The 17729-nt window shown below is 44.3% G+C and overlaps 1 protein-coding gene across 1 annotated transcript in view; it reads right to left on the bottom strand.

Annotated features, from left to right (window-relative positions):
- Positions 1-17729, bottom strand: part of LOC120916788 (hemocytin-like) — an 89342-nt gene that overhangs the window by 67154 nt on the left and 4459 nt on the right. Inside the window, exons 2-3 of the mRNA XM_040327725.1 lie at positions 16463-16561; positions 11556-11681 (exon numbers count right to left, since the gene is read on the bottom strand). Of these exons, the coding sequence (XP_040183659.1) occupies positions 11556-11681; positions 16463-16561 (225 nt within the window). The remainder of the gene's footprint in view (positions 1-11555; positions 11682-16462; positions 16562-17729) is intronic.

Below are 17729 nucleotides of genomic sequence, written 5' to 3'. Positions count from 1 at the left end.
CCGGCAGCCAGACCTCTACTTCCACAGCACCCTCCACGTCTGTGTCCCGCACTGCCGTCCGGCGCCAGGCGTCGATTTCAGACGCCTTTGACCGCACCACTCCCTTCCCCCCTGGAGACCGACGTGTGCGTTCCCTCAATGGGCTCCTGGCAAGGGTTATTGCCCAACATCTGCTGCCCTTCAACATAGTTGACAGCAACCCCTTCAGGCAGATGTTGGAGCAGGCCCAACCCCAATGGCGTGTCCCCAGCCGCCATTTCTTTGCCAGGACTGGTGTCCCTGCCCTACACCAGCACATTGTTCAGAATGTAACCCTGTCGCTGGATCACGCTGTCAGCGACAGGGTTCATCTGACAATGGATGGCTGGACCAGCAGGCATGGGCAGGGACGCTACATCAGCTTCACGGCCCATTGGGTTTCCCTCCGAGGCGTCGGTGAGGGATCGTCGGCAACCGATCTTGTGGTGCCGCCCCGGGGTGTCCAGGGGAGAACTGCTGGTCTCCCTCAAGCCACTGTCTCCGCAGCTGCTGAGCCTCCCAGCAAGCGCCCCCGTAGCTACTCAAGTGTGGGGCACGTGCGCTGTCAGGCCGTGCTCCAGCTTGTTAGTTTAGGGGACCGGAGACACACTGCAGAAGAAGTGCTGAAAGCACTTCAAGCTCAGGTCCAGAAGTGGCTGACACCCCGAAGGCTCCAGCCAGGTATGGTTGTCTGCGATAACGGCAGCAACCTACTCGCCGCCCTCCATGCTGGCAGTCTGACGCACGTGCCCTGTCTGGCACATGTCCTCAACCTGGTGGTGCAGAAGTTCCTGCGCACTTATCCAGGGTTGAGTGACATTGTGGCAAAGGCGCGTAGGATTGCCAGCCACTTCAGGCGCTCCCCAACCGCTACCGCGTCCCTGTCCAAATTGCAGCGGAAGTACAATCTGCCCCTTCACAGGCTGATTGTGGACAGTGTGACGCGGTGGAACTCCACCCTCCACATGCTGAAGAGGTTGTGGGAGCAGCAAAGGGCGGTGAGGGAGTACCTGATGGAACTAGGCACTCAGAGGGCTTCACCACAACTCCCTTTCATCGCCTGTGCGCAGTGGGGGCAGATAAACCAGGTCTGCCAAGTGTTGTCCTCCTTCGAGCAGGCGACCAAGATGGTCAGCAGTGAGCAAATTGGCCTCAATAGCGTGCTGCCAATACTGTTCATGCTGGAGAGGACACTAGATCGCCTGCTCGAGGCTGGGGAGAGTGCCTTGGTGGAGCAGGAGGAGTCAGCAATGCTCCACCGAGACCAGGGCCAGGACCAGGAGGAGGAGGAGGAGGAGGAGGATGATGATGAAGAGGAGGAGGAGGTGGTTGCTGGTGTCGTCCCGGAGTCAGGGCCTGGTCAGGAGGGAGAGCCGGTGTTGGGGGCACCGATAGTCCGGGGGTTGGGCATGTCTGAGTTTGACCAGCAGCGCCTCAGGGAAGAAGAGTCGCACCTCATTCACCTGGCCAGCATTGAGGAGTCACAGCGGGCTGTGCTCTTCCCCATGGCTGCCCACATGCTCAGATGCCTCAGGAGGGACCCCCGGGTTAAGACCATCAAGACGAGGGATGATTTCTGGATGGCCACCCTTTTGGATCCCAGGTGCAAGGGGAAACTGGAGCAGTTCATCCCAGCCAGCCGGAGGCAGCACCGGATGGAGGAACTGCAGGCAGCCATTGTCAGACGGTTGGAGCAGGCAACTCCCCGGCCTCCAGTTGTCCCCCCTCATCTCACCCAGCAGGTGGCTGCACCCAGCTGCAGCCGAGCAGGGGACCTAATGGAAGAGATGAGGATGTTCTTCCAAACCGAGCGACCCAGTACCACCACCAGCAGCAGCAGCAGCAGTCACCACCAGCGGCTGGCCCACATGGTGGCAGACTACATGGCGTCCGTCGGTGCTTCTGACAGTATGAGCACCGACGACCCCATGGAGTACTGGGTTGCCAGATTGGACACCTGCCGCGAGCTCGCTCAGTATGCGCTGGAGTTATTGTCTTGCCCCCCCTCCAGCGTACTATCTGAGCGGACATTCAGCGCGGCAGGTGGGGTGGTCACGGACAAGAGGACCCGTCTGTCCACAGAGTCCGTGGACAGACTCACATTCATAAAGATGAATGAGTCCTGGATCGGCGGTGACTTTCTGGCACCCGTCGTCGGTTCAGGGCGCTGAAGGGTCCCTTGCCATGCATTCCCTGATGAAGCCCCGGACCTGATGTATTTACAGTGCTGAATATAACTATTTCAACATCAGAGAAAATCAATGTTAATATTTGGTACAGTAGGCTTTCTTTGCAATTACAGCGGTCAAAAATTTCTTTTATTTTTACACCAGCTTTGCACACACTGGAGGAGGGATTTTGGCCCACTCCTCCACACAGATCTTCTCTACATCAGTCATGTTTCTGGGCTATCGCTGAGAAACACGGAGTTTGAGCTCCCTCCAAAGATTCTCTATTGGGTTTAGGTCTGGAGACTGGCTAGGCCACGCCAGAACCTTGATATGCTCCTTACAGAGCCAATCCTTGGTTATCCTGGCTGTGTGCTTTGGGTCATTCTCATGTTGGAAGACCCAGCCTCGACCCATCTTCAAAGCTCTAACTCAGGGAAGGAGGTTGTTGCCCAAAATCTTGCAATACATGGCCCCGGTCATCCTCTCCTTAATACAGTGCAGTCACCCTGTCCCATGTGCAGAAAAACACCACCAAAGCATGATGCTACCACCCCCATGCTTCACATTAGGGATGGCGTTCTTGGCATGGTACTCATCATTATTCTTCCTCCGAACACGGTTAGTGAAATTATGATCAAAAAATTATATTATAGTCTCATCTGACCACATGATTTTCTCCCATGACTCCTTTGGATCAGTCAAGACAATTATGTCAGCAGTTATTTCACACCCTATATACTCTTATTAAGACTGCTGTACATCATGGCAACTCCTGCCCATGTGATATGACTCTGTATCAACTACTACTGTTAATACTACTACTGATGCTTCTGCTGCTGCTGCCGCCCAGTCAATACACCTATGTCAGCAGTTATTTCACACTCTATATACTCTTATTAAGACTGCTGTACATCATGGCAACTCCTGCCCATGTGATATGACTCTGTATCAACTACTACTGTTAATACTACTACTGCTGCTTCTGCTGCTGCTGCCGCCCAGTCAATACACCTATGTCAGCAGTTATTTCACACTCTATATACTCTTATTAAGACTGCTGTACATCATGGCAACTCCTGCCCATGTGATATGACTCTGTATCAACTACTACTGTTAATACTACTACTGCTGCTTCTGCTGCTGCTGCTGCCGCCCAGTCAATACACCTATGTCAGCAGTTATTTCACACTCTATATACTCTTATTAAGACTGCTGTACATCATGGCAACTCCTGCCCATGTAATATGACTCTGTATCAACTACTACTGTTAATACTACTACTGATGCTTCTGCTGCTGCTGCCGCCCAGTCAATACACCTATGTCAGCAGTTATTTCACACTCTATATACTCTTATTAAGACTGCTGTACATCATGGCAACTCCTGCCCATGTGATATGACTCTGTATCAACTACTACTGTTAATACTACTACTGCTGCTTCTGCTGCTGCTGCCGCCCAGTCAATACACCTATGTCAGCAGTTATTTCACACTCTATATACTCTTATTAAGACTGCTGTACATCATGGCAACTCCTGCCCATGTGATATGACTCTGTATCAACTACTACTGTTAATACTACTACTGATGCTTCTGCTGCTGCTGCCGCCCAGTCAATACACCTATGTCAGCAGTTATTTCACACTCTATATACTCTTATTAAGACTGCTGTACATCATGGCAACTCCTGCCCATGTGATATGACTCTGTATCAACTACTACTGTTAATACTACTACTGCTGCTTCTGCTGCTGCTGCTGCCGCCCAGTCAATACACCTATGTCAGCAGTTATTTCACACTCTATATACTCTTATTAAGACTGCTGTACATCATGGCAACTCCTGCCCATGTGATATGACTCTGTATCAACTACTACTGTTAATACTACTACTGCTGCTTCTGCTGCTGCTGCCGCCCAGTCAATACACCTATGTCAGCAGTTATTTCACACTCTATATACTCTTATTAAGACTGCTGTACATCATGGCAACTCCTGCCCATGTGATATGACTCTGTATCAACTACTACTGTTAATACTACTACTGCTGCTTCTGCTGTTGCTGCTGCCGCCCAGTCAATACACCTATGTCAGCAGTTGTTTCACACTCTATATACTCTTATTCCTACTGCTGTTCATCATGGCAACTCCTGCCCAAGTGATATGACTCTGTATCAACTACTACTGCTAATACTACTACTGCTGCTGCTGCTGCTGCTGCTGCTCAGTCAAGACAACTATGTCAAAAGTAATTTCCCACTCTATATACTCCTATTACCACTGCTGTTCATCATGGCACCTCCTGCCCAAGTGATATGACTCTGTATCTACTACTACTACTACTACTGCTGCTGCTGCTGCTCTGTCAAGACACCTATGTAAAAAGTTAATTCCCACTCTATATATACTCCTATTACCACTGCTGTTCACTGATACCACTGATAGTTAATTTATCCCTTAACTACCCCCATTTGTGAGGGTCGGGGTTTTCCTTTAAAGTCCCATGCAAATCAATGGAAAATGTATGTTCCCACATAACTTCTGTACGCCTGGAGATATTTCAATAATACCCGCTATACATATTACTTATATGCCAAATAAAAATATATAACAGTTAAATTAACCCTTACCAACACCCTTATATAAAAGATGGGTATATTTATATTACTATGATTTTCCTCCCCAAAAGGTTAAGATAGGAAGACCGGGCAACGCCGGGTATTCAGCTAGTAATAGTATAAAATGTTTTCGGTTATTATTAAGCTAGATGTGTTGATGTTGATGTTGATGTGTTAGATGTGAAGTTAGATGTGAAGTTAGATGTGTTTAAAAAACTAACAATTTCAATAAGAAATGAAACCTTTGCAAAATATAACATTTTTTATTAAAAAAAAAAAAAAAAAATTAGGACATTAACTTCTGAAGCTCTGTCACCTCATCCATGTTTTTCGCCAGTTGTTGCACCAGTTGTTGATTTTGGCGCATCAAAAACAGTATCTGCTGCTCATTTGCCATTACTCTCTTCGTGAGGTTTTTCATGGCAGCTTGCTTCACCTCTAGCTTTTTTAGAACTGTTAGGATATAAGAAAAAAACATTTGGATTTCAAAGACCGTTACGAAAGATTATTTTCAGCCATAAAAATAATAAAGTCTGACTTAAGAGACTCTATGAAAGAGGATCTGGCAGAGGCAATTCTCTTCCTTAGAACTCTACATTGCATTTATTTGCATTTGCTAAGCCTAGAACTACATTTCAAGATTAATATAAACCATTTCTAGGTTTTTCATATTTTTTTTTTTGGGTTCATTATAGATAAGCTTTGTTTTGGTTCTAAAACAGCCAAATAATGTGGTCTGTATTTTTGAACTGTTAAAGATCATGTTCCTGATGTTTAAGCCTGCTGCTACTATCCAGTCACTTGATTGTTTTCATTGTGTTTGTCTTTTGCTTAAACTGTGCAATACAGTAGACTGTTGGCTTCCCAGCCAGTAGTCCTGTGGTAGTTTGCGTTTCTTTCCCTCAAGGAATCTATAAAATACATTCGCATATTAATACAGAGGAGTCGGAGTCGGGGAGTCGGGGAGTCGGAGTCTGAAGTACATAAAACTGAGGAGTCGGAGTCGAAAAATTTATCTACCGACTCCACAGCCCTGCTTTAAATGCTGTCCATTTTTAGAGCTACATTTTATTGTTGAAATTTTATTAATATATGTGCACATATTTACCCTCCTGATTGACGGTATAATTAACCGTCTCATCCTGCTCCTCTTCCTCGTCACCCACTACTCCACCAGAAGTTTCGGGGGGGGGGTGCAGCTCCTCCTCTTGCTCCTCCACAGGAACTGGGGGTGGTGATGTGGATGGCCCTGGCTGCTCCTCCTCATCCCTCTCCTCCTCTTCCACATCCTCCTCCTGCTCCTCCTCTGCGGCCTGTCGCCTTGTGCGCTTGGGGCGCACAGTTGGTAGCGGAGCTCCTATAATAACACAATGTTCATATATTATAAAAATGTTTTCTAATGACGTATGCAAATTCTGTGTACTCTACTGTATTGTATATGAATACAAATTAATTTATATAGACAGTTAACCAATGGGACAATGTTATATTAAAGGGTCTTGTGGGCACTACAGGGGACTGAGCGTGAGCTGGGCTGCCACCATGGTAAAATGAGCTGTTTTTGTCTCCTTTGTTTTGTTCAGACGATCTCATGTTAAAAAAAAGTACTTGATGGAGTACACAGGATTACTATAACAACCCCACGCCTAACACAGGAATTTAGTGGGAATCTATATATATAAAACTCAACGTGTGTGTGCATGTATGTATGTATGTTCCACCATCACGTCCAAACGGCTAAAGATATTTACATGAAACTTGGCACACAGGTTACTTATATGTCAGCCACAAATATAGGATTGGTGGTTTAACCCATACCCACCCCCATTTGCCTTGGTCAGGGTTTTTCTTTAAAGTCCCATTCAACTCTATGGGAAATACATGTTATTTCATAACAGCTGTAGATATTTCGATAACACTTGGTCACATGTTATCTATACGTCCACTTAAAGTATAGGATCGTTAATTTATCCCTTAACTAACCCCATTGGTGAGGGTCGGGCTTTTTGTTTAAAGTCCCATGCAAAGCAATGGGAAAAGTATGTTCCCACATAACTTCTGTGTTCCTGTCTGCTGTCCCATGTTTTTTTCCAACAGTACTATGAATACCTTGGCTGGTGGTGATATATGTTACAACAACATGGCGTCTTGGTTAACAACATCTGACCTTACATTAATTACATATGACCTTCCATAACTGTCCCCAAGGGACCCGGGCTGGCTCAACGCGATTGCCACTGCGCTGACAAGCCATTCACCTCTGCAGCTAGGGGTTCGGATCCCGCTCTCGGCTACATGTGAATTGAGTTTGGTGGTCTCAGCTCGGCCCCCGGTGGGTGTGCTATGCGAGGTAAGCCTGCGCTTAGTATGCCCACCTCCCTCCCACAAAAACCACCACACTTACACACGCACTCGCAATTGGGTTAACATGCACGCACTCTGACCATGCGGTCTCTAAAAAGAGAGGCGAAGGACTAACGGGGCTGGTTGAGCGGGCAAATCCTCTCACTCCCTTATAGGGAGTCCCTCTGCCCCGTGGGGCTTCGAAGCGGAGCAGGTAGGACGGTCTGTGTGGGAGGACCCCCTCACACCCGCCATTGCCACCCGGGGCATGGAGAAAGGTGGCAGATTACCTCTGGGGGAGGCCTGCCTACTCCCAACTCCTGCAGTCCGGCTCCTCTCTCGAGTACACGCACAAAATACACTTTAGGGAAAAAAAAACATAACTGTGACCAATAACTTACCAGGATGATATTTATTCCGGATACGCCTGACCCGGTTCATCTGGCGCCTCTTCAGGTCGGACCACTTTTTGAGGATCGCCATGCGAGTGTGTTCTTCGCCAAGTTCCTCAATCAGGGAGCTTATAACTCCCTGTTTTTCTTGCTGCCTCCGCAGCTCATCGTATCCTGTTTCCAGGAACTTCTGCAAGATGAAGAACAAAGTATATTGTAATACTTTTGTTGACAGCCTTATGGATATATGACATAAATGTATGCTATTCAACAATTGGAAGCATTCTCGCCTTATTAATCAATGACAGGGGTAACATGACAGATTTTATATACTGCCATTTCCGTCGCCACCTTTTTTAGATAAATATAGCAGCCATTATCATTTGCATAATTATGAATATATACTAACTTTTAAACTAGACTAAAATGCAGTTGAAGATAATGAAATAACAGTGGTCAAAATACTTACACAAATCAGCAACTTTTCCTCAGATACAGTGAAATTACTTCCAACCATCTTGCTCTGCGATTGCGTTGCGATCATAAAGTTGGAAACTGGCAAGGGTCCAGGAAATGGTCGCGTGTTGTTCGCGTGTTGATTGCGCTGCTTGGACCGAGATGGGTCCATATGGCTTCGGCTGTATGGACCACAGTAACTCTTTTCCCTGTCAGGAGCCTAACGCCCCGGGGGGTCAGAGACGGGACCTTTTCGGAGGACCACTGACGTATGCAACCGTCGCAGTTTTTTGTGATGTCACTCTTTAGGTGTGTGCAAATTTTTCCTTGCACCGGGTGGAGTTTTTGGGTTGTGTTTTGCACGCCACAGGCTTTTCAACAGAAAATAACCAGCTGGAGGCAGAATGGTTGCAAAAACACTACGGGTTTGTTACCTAACTCTGGGTTTCAAGACCAGTCCACCTCCAGCTGTTGCAAAACTACTACTCCCATCAGCCACGGTCTGTCAGTGCATGCTAAGAATTTTACTTTTGCTGCATCTAGGGTGCCACAGTTTAGAGACCCGTGCATAAAGGCCTGAAAAATGTGGGCCTGCAGAACTTACAATACTAGAAGTGCCAGCATTCCCAGGCATGCTGGAAGTTGTAGTTCTGCAACATCTAAAGGGCAATATGTATTCGAACGTCCTTGGGCCTTGAGGACACTGAAGTCAGGACGTTCGCATACGTCCTATGTCCAAAAAAATTTTAAATTCATTATGCTAAATAACAAGGAAAAGTGCCTAAATACACATTTGCCAACCAGGGTGTCTGCAGCTGTCCAGGCATGCTGGGACTTGTAGTTTTGTAAAAGCAGGAGACACATTTTTGGTTAAATACTAATATCTGATCATATATACTAACTTTTAAACTAGACTTAAATGCAGTTGAAGATGATGAAATAACAGTGGTCAAAATACTTACACAAATCAGCAACTTTTCCTCAGACTTTGAGAAATTGCTTCCCACCATGTTGCTGTAATATTGGGAAACTGGCAAGGCTCCAGGAAATGGTCGCGTGTTGTTCGCGCAATTGCGCATGCGCGATCGAAAAATCGCAATCGCAATATGTATTTTGGTTAAAATATCATACATATTCGATTTCAGAGTGCTGCTACAGCAGTTTTCGAAATATCTGCAATAAATTTCGCATTCGCATGTTGCGATATTTCGATAAAATATCAGGAATATTCTGAGCCAATCAGAGCGCTCCTCCAGCATATCTCGAAATTGCGCAATAAATATCGCATTCGCATGTTGCGATATTTCGATAAAATATCAGGAATATTCTGAGCCAATCAGAGCGCTCCTCCAGCATATCTCGAAATTGCGCAATAAATATCGCAATCGCATGTTGCGATATTTCGATAAAATATCACGAATATTCTGAGCCAATCAGAGCGCTCCTCCAGCATATCTCGAAATTGCGCAATAAATATCGCATTCGCATGTTGCGATATTTCGATAAAATATCACGAATATTCTGAGCCAATCAGAGCGCTCCTCCAGCATATCTCGAAATTGCGCAATAAATATCGCATTCGCATGTTGCGATATTTCGATAAAATATCACGAATATTCTAAGCCAATCAGAGCGCTCCTACCGCAGTTATTAAAAAATCGCAATTATTTTCGCATTCGCAATAGCGAAAAATCGCATTCAATTAATTTCGATAAAATATCACGAATATTCGAATTTAGCGAATATATCTCGAATATTCGAATATATATTCGAGATATATCGCGAAATCGAATATGGCATATTCTGCTCAACACTACAGTGTAAATATCAGAATAGGACAGACAGAAAAACAAATCATCTAGCAGTTTCCAGGTTATTTCTGTGTATTTAGCTGTTTGCCTGGAGTGCAGTTTTAAGGTGCTTTAAAGTGGTTCTAAAGCCTAAACTACTTTAGTACATTCCTTGCATTAAGGTAAAAAATGTTTAGACATCAGTTTTGGCCCCTCTCCCCCCTCTATTTTTTTTACCAACCCAAGCCCTGATTCAGCACTGTGCACATCTGCAGCTCTTCTCTCCACTCACTTCTTTGTCCCACTGGCTTTGCTGAGGTGCCAGGAGCCAATGGCTCCCGCTGCTGTCAATCAAAGCCAGTGATGAGGGTGCTCCAAGTCCCACTGTCTGTGTCAATGGATGCAGCAGCGAGGCTCGGGTGCAAGCATGCACAAATGCCCTCATGTGAAGCAGCTACACATGGGGATTCTGGACAGAGTGGATGGGCCAGGAGTGTCCATGGGGGACCCAAAATGAGGAGGTTCAGTGGTTCCACCCAAAAGGGGAAGCTCAGCTTGTTTGCCCCCACTCCCCCCCCCCACACTGCCACATTTGCCACTTTTTCAGGGAGAGAGGGGAGCGGGTACCTGGTTTTGACAGGTACCTGCTCCCACTCCTGGGTAAGATCGCCTATCGGCAATCTACGTTCATTTCCAGCCCCTTCCTCCCCCCGCTGCTTTCTGGTACACGCACAAGTCCCAGAAGATGGCGGAACCACTAAGAAAGCTCAGCGTGATTCGCACATGCGCAGAAGGAAACTTAGCCAATTAACAAATCGGTTCAGGGTGCCAACATTGTGGGATCCCTGGACACTGGTAAGTGCAGGGCCGGATTTCTGACAAGGCCACCGAGGCCTGGTCTTTGGGGGGCAGTGGGTGCAGGGGTGGCAACAAGGGGGTGAAAAAATCCTTTCGTCCCGGCCGGTATTGAGAAAAGCATCCGCCCCTTGTCTCGTCACATATGGCTACCCATCACAGTTTGCTCCAGAAGTGACGTTCTGCTGAAAGATTTTGCACTGGGCATGCGCGACACCGCCATATGCGTTCCAACACTTTTACGACAAAACAGCAAACTAAAACCGTAATGGGTAGCCGAATGTGACGAATCTTCGCCATCTTGCTACACTCCGCACTACTCCACCCTAAGTATACAGTGAGAAGGGGACAAGTGGACATCTTTGTAAACCCCCCGGAGTTTTGCAATTTACACTTAATTACAGTAAATTGAGGTTCTATAGTGAAATACAGTACTTAGAACTCCATCTGACTGTTTACATGTTTAAAAGCAGCGGCAAGCCTGCTGATCTCACAGGTTTGCTAATCTGACAGAAGTCCGCTGCTTTTAAAATTCAACATGTAAACAGTTAGACGGATTTCTAAGTACTGTATTTCACTGTAGAATTTGGTGGTGGGGATTTTTAATGTAATTCATTTTTTTTATTTATTTTTTAACCTAATTTCTATCACATTAGGTTAAGAAGCCCCCTATGTGATGGTGTGTGTGGGTGTGTGTGTGGGGGGGGGCAGCATTGAATGACCCGGCCTTGGGGCGGCAAAGGGAGCAAATCTGGGCCTGGGTAGGTGTCCTTATAATAAACGTCACTTAATTTTTTCTTCCAGACTGGAGCTCCTCCTATATTATTTTAAAAAACAGTTATTGACTAAATATAAATAATGTGAAGGACAAAATACGACCAAGCAAAGTTCAAATTCAACTTTTTTAACTCACAGGTCCACAGTCTGCACTGCTGCTATAGTCACAGATGTCTCTTTCAATATTGGTGACGTAGAAACCATTTACTTGAGTACAAAGATATTTTGTACAGTAGTTATCATCAGCAATATCATTTCCATCCTAAAAAAAAAAAAAAAGAAGAATAGAATGCATTTCTTTCGTCCTATATTATACTGAATTCAGTGTATATAAGTAACAATAGTACACTACCTAAATATCTCTAAAAGTCATAGGATCACTTAACAATACAAATATAATAATCTACAAGCCATATACAACTGCAAAAAAAACTTATATTGTGCAGACCAACAAGTTCACATATAATTTGAAATGTTAACAATATACATTTATTGTAAATGGCTATTTACTGTAGCAGACATGGTGGCATTTCCAGCTTCTGTGCCAATCAGGACGTCCTCAATAGATGCAATGGGTGAGTAAGCATAGCCAGTGTAGGACAGAGAGCAAACACATATCAGAAAAAATGGAAAAAAAAACTGACAAAAAGAAAAAACAAACAACACTGGTAGAATGTCAAATGAACATTCATATGAAAAATCTTTTCCGTATATTTGATAATGCCGACAAAGACTTGATGAAGGTTGTTCAAAATTACTTTAACCAGTTCTCTAGAGTATTTTTTCCTTCTTGTATATGTATATCATCTAAGGCATCATGTACACTAGCAGCTTCTGGCAGCTCCTAAACTTGAGTTTAGGAGCTTTTAGATTTTTTTTGGCAAAGCTCCTAAACTCAACTCCATAAAAGGCTAAGGGAAGATTTACTAAAACTGGAGTGCAAAATCTGGTGCAGCTCTGCATAGAAACCAATCAGCTTTCAGATTTTATTATCAAAGCCTAATTCAACAAGTTGAAGTTAGCAGTTGATTGGCTACCATGCACAGCTGCACCAGATTCTGAGTGCTCCCATTTTAGTAAATCTCCCTCTATGTGTTCATGTACACATAGGATTTTAGTAGAGTTTAGTAGCGAGGAGGACAAGAAGGAAGAGCGCCGCGGTATAGGAACTGGTAGATTAGGATGATCTGCCTAGCAACAGGCATTTCTGGTAAACATTTTTTTTTTTCAATTTTTTTTTTATGTATTTTAGGGAAGCCAATTTATGTGATTTTATTTTTTAGGGTGGACCTCCACTTTAATGACAAATGTGTAAGGGATCTTTACTTAGTTTCACCTCTTCTCTCCCACCAAAGATGCAGCAATCAAATTAAAAATTGTCTGTCCCTGATAATTCGAGGCAAAGGGGTAAAGAGAAGCTGATCTATACTCTTAACCACTTCAGCCCCAGAGGATTAGGCTGACAAATGGCTGGGCCACTTTTTGCGGTTTCGGCACTGCGTCGCTTTAACTGACAACTGCGCGGTCGTGCGGCGTGGCTTCCAAACAAAATTTACGTCCTTTTTTTCCCACAAATTGAGCTTTCTTTTGGTGATATTTGATCACCTCTGCGGTTTGAATTTTTTGTGCTATAAACAAAAATATAGCGACAATTAAAAAAAAAAAAAAGCTATATTTTTTACATTTTGCTATATTAAATATCCCCAAAAAACATATATAAAAACTATTTTTTTTCCTCAGTTAATGCCGATACGTATTCTTCTACCTATTTTTGGTAAAAAAAAATTGCAATAAGCTTTTATTGATTGGTTTGGGCAAAAGTTAAAGGATCTACAAAATAGGGGATAGTTTTATGGCGGTTTTATGGCATTTTTATTAATGTATATATTTTTACTAGTAATGGCGGCGATCAGCTATTTTTATCATGACTGCGACATTATGGCAGACACATTGGACACTTTTGATGCTATTTTGGGACCATTGTCATTTATACAGTGATCAGTGCTATAAAAACGCACTGATTACTGTGTAAATGACACTGGCAGGGAAGGGGTTAACCACTAGGGGGCAAGGAAGGGGTTAAGTGTGATTCTAACTGTGTGGGGGCTGGGCTACCAGTGACAACATTAATCACTGGTCCTGATGACAGGGAGCACAAGATCAGTGTCCTGTCACAAGGCAGAACAGGGAGATACACAGGCAACCCCCCCATTCTGTCGCTCCGTGACACGATCACAGGGCACTGGTGGACATCGAGTTCATGGGTGCCATCGAGTCCGCAGCCATGCCATTCTGCTGACATAAAAGTGCGTGAGCCGGTCGGCAAGCGGTTAAGGAAAGAAAGAAATCATCATGGTCCAAGTAGTAAGATATGTAAGCTCTAGCGAACAGGGCCCTCTGATTCCTCTTGTATTGGAACTGTACTGTTTGCCCTAATATTATAAAGTGATGCGCAATCTGCTAGCGCTATATAAATCCTGTATAATAGTAATAATAATTTACTGAGCATTAGAGAAGCTCATTAGTACTGGAGAAACATGCTTTGTAATAATGAATTTGTGACGTGTGCACTTTCTTATTCTAACACATTATTGAAAGAAAACTGATCTTATATATAAGAATAGTTGCTTATAGGGGGTTATTTACCAAAGGCAAATCCACTTTTCACTACAAGTGCAAACTACAAGTGTAAAGTGCACTTGGCAGTGCAGTCGCTGTAGATGCAAGGCAAATAAAAAACAGCATTTTAGCTTGCACATGATTGGATGATAAAATCAGCAGAGCTTCCCCTCATTTTAGATCTACCCCTCAGATTTACAGTGACTGCACTTCCAAGTGCACTTTCAGTGCAATTTCAAGTGCACTTTGCACTTGTAGTGCAAAGTGGATTTGCCTTTAGTAAATAAGCCCCAAAGTGGAATGTGGAAAATTCCAAGGGGTATGAATACTTTTTCAAGGCACTGTATTTTTTATGTTTACTTTGAAAAATTAAAGGGTCACTAAAAGGAAAAAAAAAAATGTTGCCTAAAATAATGTCTGCAAGGTAGACAGACAGAATAGTGTAATGATTCTGTTAAAAAAATAGTAAATACCTATCAAATTCTTTCATCTATATCACCTCCGGTGTTCTAGTTTCTGTTTTGCATCGCTCGTTCATGTTAGAACTACATTCTCCAGTATGAATTGCGGCACGAACAGTAATTCACACCTCCTTGAAGTCTCTAACACGTAGAGAGCGTCCTGCCAAACAGATGTAGTTCCCAGGAGGGGGCGAGCATGTTACTGACCACCGCAGTAAAGCCTCCCATCACGGTGGTCAGTAAAATCAGACAAGCAGGAAGTGAACAGAACAGAGAAGAAATAGAGCAACTTCTGAGCAAAAACAAACAAACAATGAGGAAGTGAAAAGAGGAATGTCTGCAGGTAAAAGATGCTTATTATGAAAAAAATTATTTTTCTTTACAACCCCTTTAAGTTTTCTTAGCTTAATAGATGGGGTAAAATTTGTGTTCAAATTTAATACTCTGATATCTTCACTCATCTTGATTGGCTGTCCTGGAATGATGTAACTCCCTTGTGTACACTCAGAGGCGGCTCTTTAATTAAGCAAATTAGGCGGTCGCCTAAGGCATGGGTGCTCAACCTGTGGCTCTCCAGCTGTTGCGGAACTACAATTCCCATGAGGCATTGCAAGCCGCTGACAGGTACAAGCATGTCTCCCAAAGGCTGAGGCATTATGGGAATTGTAGTTTTGCTGGAGAGCCACAGGTTGAGCACCCATGGCCTAAGGCCTCGCACTCACAGGGGCCTCCCAGCCACCTAACTTGCCCAATGCATTACCCCAGGTTTGAGGCACAGGGGACCTTAACGCTGCTGTGCTTAGGCAGCGGTATGAGCCCTGACTCAGGAGCAGGGGCCGCCAGTGAATATCGATGAAACCCCCCCTTGTGACGTCAATGACCCAGCACGCCCTCAGTCAATGTGGTCACAAGGGGCGGGTTCACCTGGTGACATCACCGGGTGGCCCCACCCCTTAGTTATTAAAGATCAGCATCTGGGGGCTGCCTTGCTAAAGGCGGCTTCCAGATTCCGATAATCCCTCTGCCCATAGACCCCCACAACCACTGGCCAGGGTTGTGGAGAAGAGGCTCTTGTCCTTGAATTATTTTTCCCATCATGGGCGTGAGTAGGGCCCCATGTCAAGTTTTGCCTAAGGACTCACAAAGTCCAGAGCAGCCTCTGTGTACACTAAGGTGACCACGTGTCCTGGGCAATCCTGCATTTTGCAGGTCTGTCCCGGGCACCTGCAAGGCAAATAAATCTGATTCCCCCAAAAAAGGCCACCACATCACTGTTTTACTCACTGACAGTACTTGCCCTGGCCGGGAATGCCTGGAGGAGCACAATCCCCACCCCCTGCTTGTGATTGGAGAAATCATAAATCCTGCCTCTTGTGTCCAATCACTGTGTTGTGATTCGTTACAGCACAAGCTGATTATTGGGAAGGGGGGTGTCCCTGAATGGTAGTTTGGAAATATGGTCACCATAGTGTACACACAGACGTTAATTTCTCCTCCCACCCAAGGCATGCCAACATACACCAAAATGCAATTACAAAGCTCAGTGTACAATCTAAAGAAACTTGTTAGCAGACAGGTAAGAAGAATTTATTGCAGAAGAGACACACTGGGTTTTATTTACTAAAGCTGGGAAGTGCCAAATCAGGCTTTTACTTCTGCATAGAAACCAATCAGCATCTAACCTCAGCTTGTTCAGTTAGGCTTGGTAATAAAACCTGAAAGCTGATCGGTGTCTATGCAGAAGTGAGCCTGATTTTGCACTATCCAGCTTTAGTAAATATACCCCACTGAGTCTCTTCTGCAATAAAAGCCTCCCTGCTAGATTTTTTTTAAAACAGTGATGATCATATTTAATTTCCTTTTCTTCAAATGTTGGTGTGTTCCCCCAAACAATGGCTTGATTTAGGAAGGTATGCATACATTTATTTTAATAACAACCTATGTGAATGTAGATATTACTTACTGATAAAACCACCTTCTCTCCGGTGGACAAAGTAACCACACAGCCATTCTGAACACATTCTCCACAGCACTGTCCTGGAATAGTCTCATATTTTGTACCCTGGAGGGAAAAGGCATTTTTAATCAGGGAAACAAACTCATTTTTTCCAAAATTACATGAATAAACTTTTTATTGTACTTAAAGTGTACAGTATATATAGCTAAATGTTTTTCCTAGTTTTGGATGGAGAGGAGAAGAGTTGGAATTCCAGTGATGTTTTTACTGCTATCCAAGGCTCTATTAGAGAGATTTACCTTCACTTACTGTCCTGTTAAAGGGGTTGTAAAGCTTCATGTTTTTTTCACCTTAATGAATCCTATGCATTAAGGTGAAAAAACATCCGCTACTTTCCGGCCCTCCGAGCCCCCGTTTACTTACCTGAGCCCTCGAAAGTCCCACATTGATAACGTGCTTGCTTCTTGGCTCTTCTCGGCCCACTCTTAGTTGAATAAATTGATAACAGCGCAGCCATTGGCTTGCGCTGCTGTCAATTAACTCCAATGACGCGGGGGGCGGGGCCAAGTCCTGTAGTCAGCGACTATGGACCCCACAAGGACTCAGGAGCACACCCGCAAGGTAGCCCCCTTGGGAGAGCGCTTCCCAGTGGGGTTACCAGAAGCGGGGAGGAGCTGAGACAGCCACGAGGGACCCCAGAAGATGTGGAACGGGGCCACTCTGTGCAAAATTAGCTGCACAGTGGAGGCAAGTATAACATGTTTGTTATTTTTTTTAAAACAAACCCATACAACCCCTTTAACAATGTTTTACCAAATAGAAAGAAAAGGGAACCCTCAAAACAGCAACATAGACAAAAATGTTTGTCTTTAGCAAAGTAGGAGAGAGAAAAGAACCCCTGCCAGATTTTTAGTGCTATCTATGTTTCTGCTGCAGATGTTTCCTACATCTGTGAAACCGTTAGCAGGACATATAGTAAGTATACATTTCTCTAACAGAGCCCCGGATAGTAGTACGAACCAAACACAAGTTATACTCCTTATCCACTGTATCCTAAACTAGAAACAAAAACAGCTTGACATATATTTTAATATGCAGTTTAGATAAAAGTAACCTTTTGCATAGGCAGGAAACATGTTATACCTTCTTACAAGTCAAAAGAAAAAATAACAAAGTAGTTAACAGTGTGGTTTACATTTAGTTGCAATTGTATTCAACAAAAATAGTATTTTAGTACTCAATGTAAAATCATATCTTTGGGGTCCACTGAGGC

This window comes from Rana temporaria, chromosome 11 (assembly GCF_905171775.1).
Source record: "Rana temporaria chromosome 11, aRanTem1.1, whole genome shotgun sequence".
NCBI lineage: Eukaryota > Metazoa > Chordata > Amphibia > Anura > Ranidae > Rana > Rana temporaria.
This window is presented reverse-complemented; position numbering and strand designations above follow the sequence as displayed.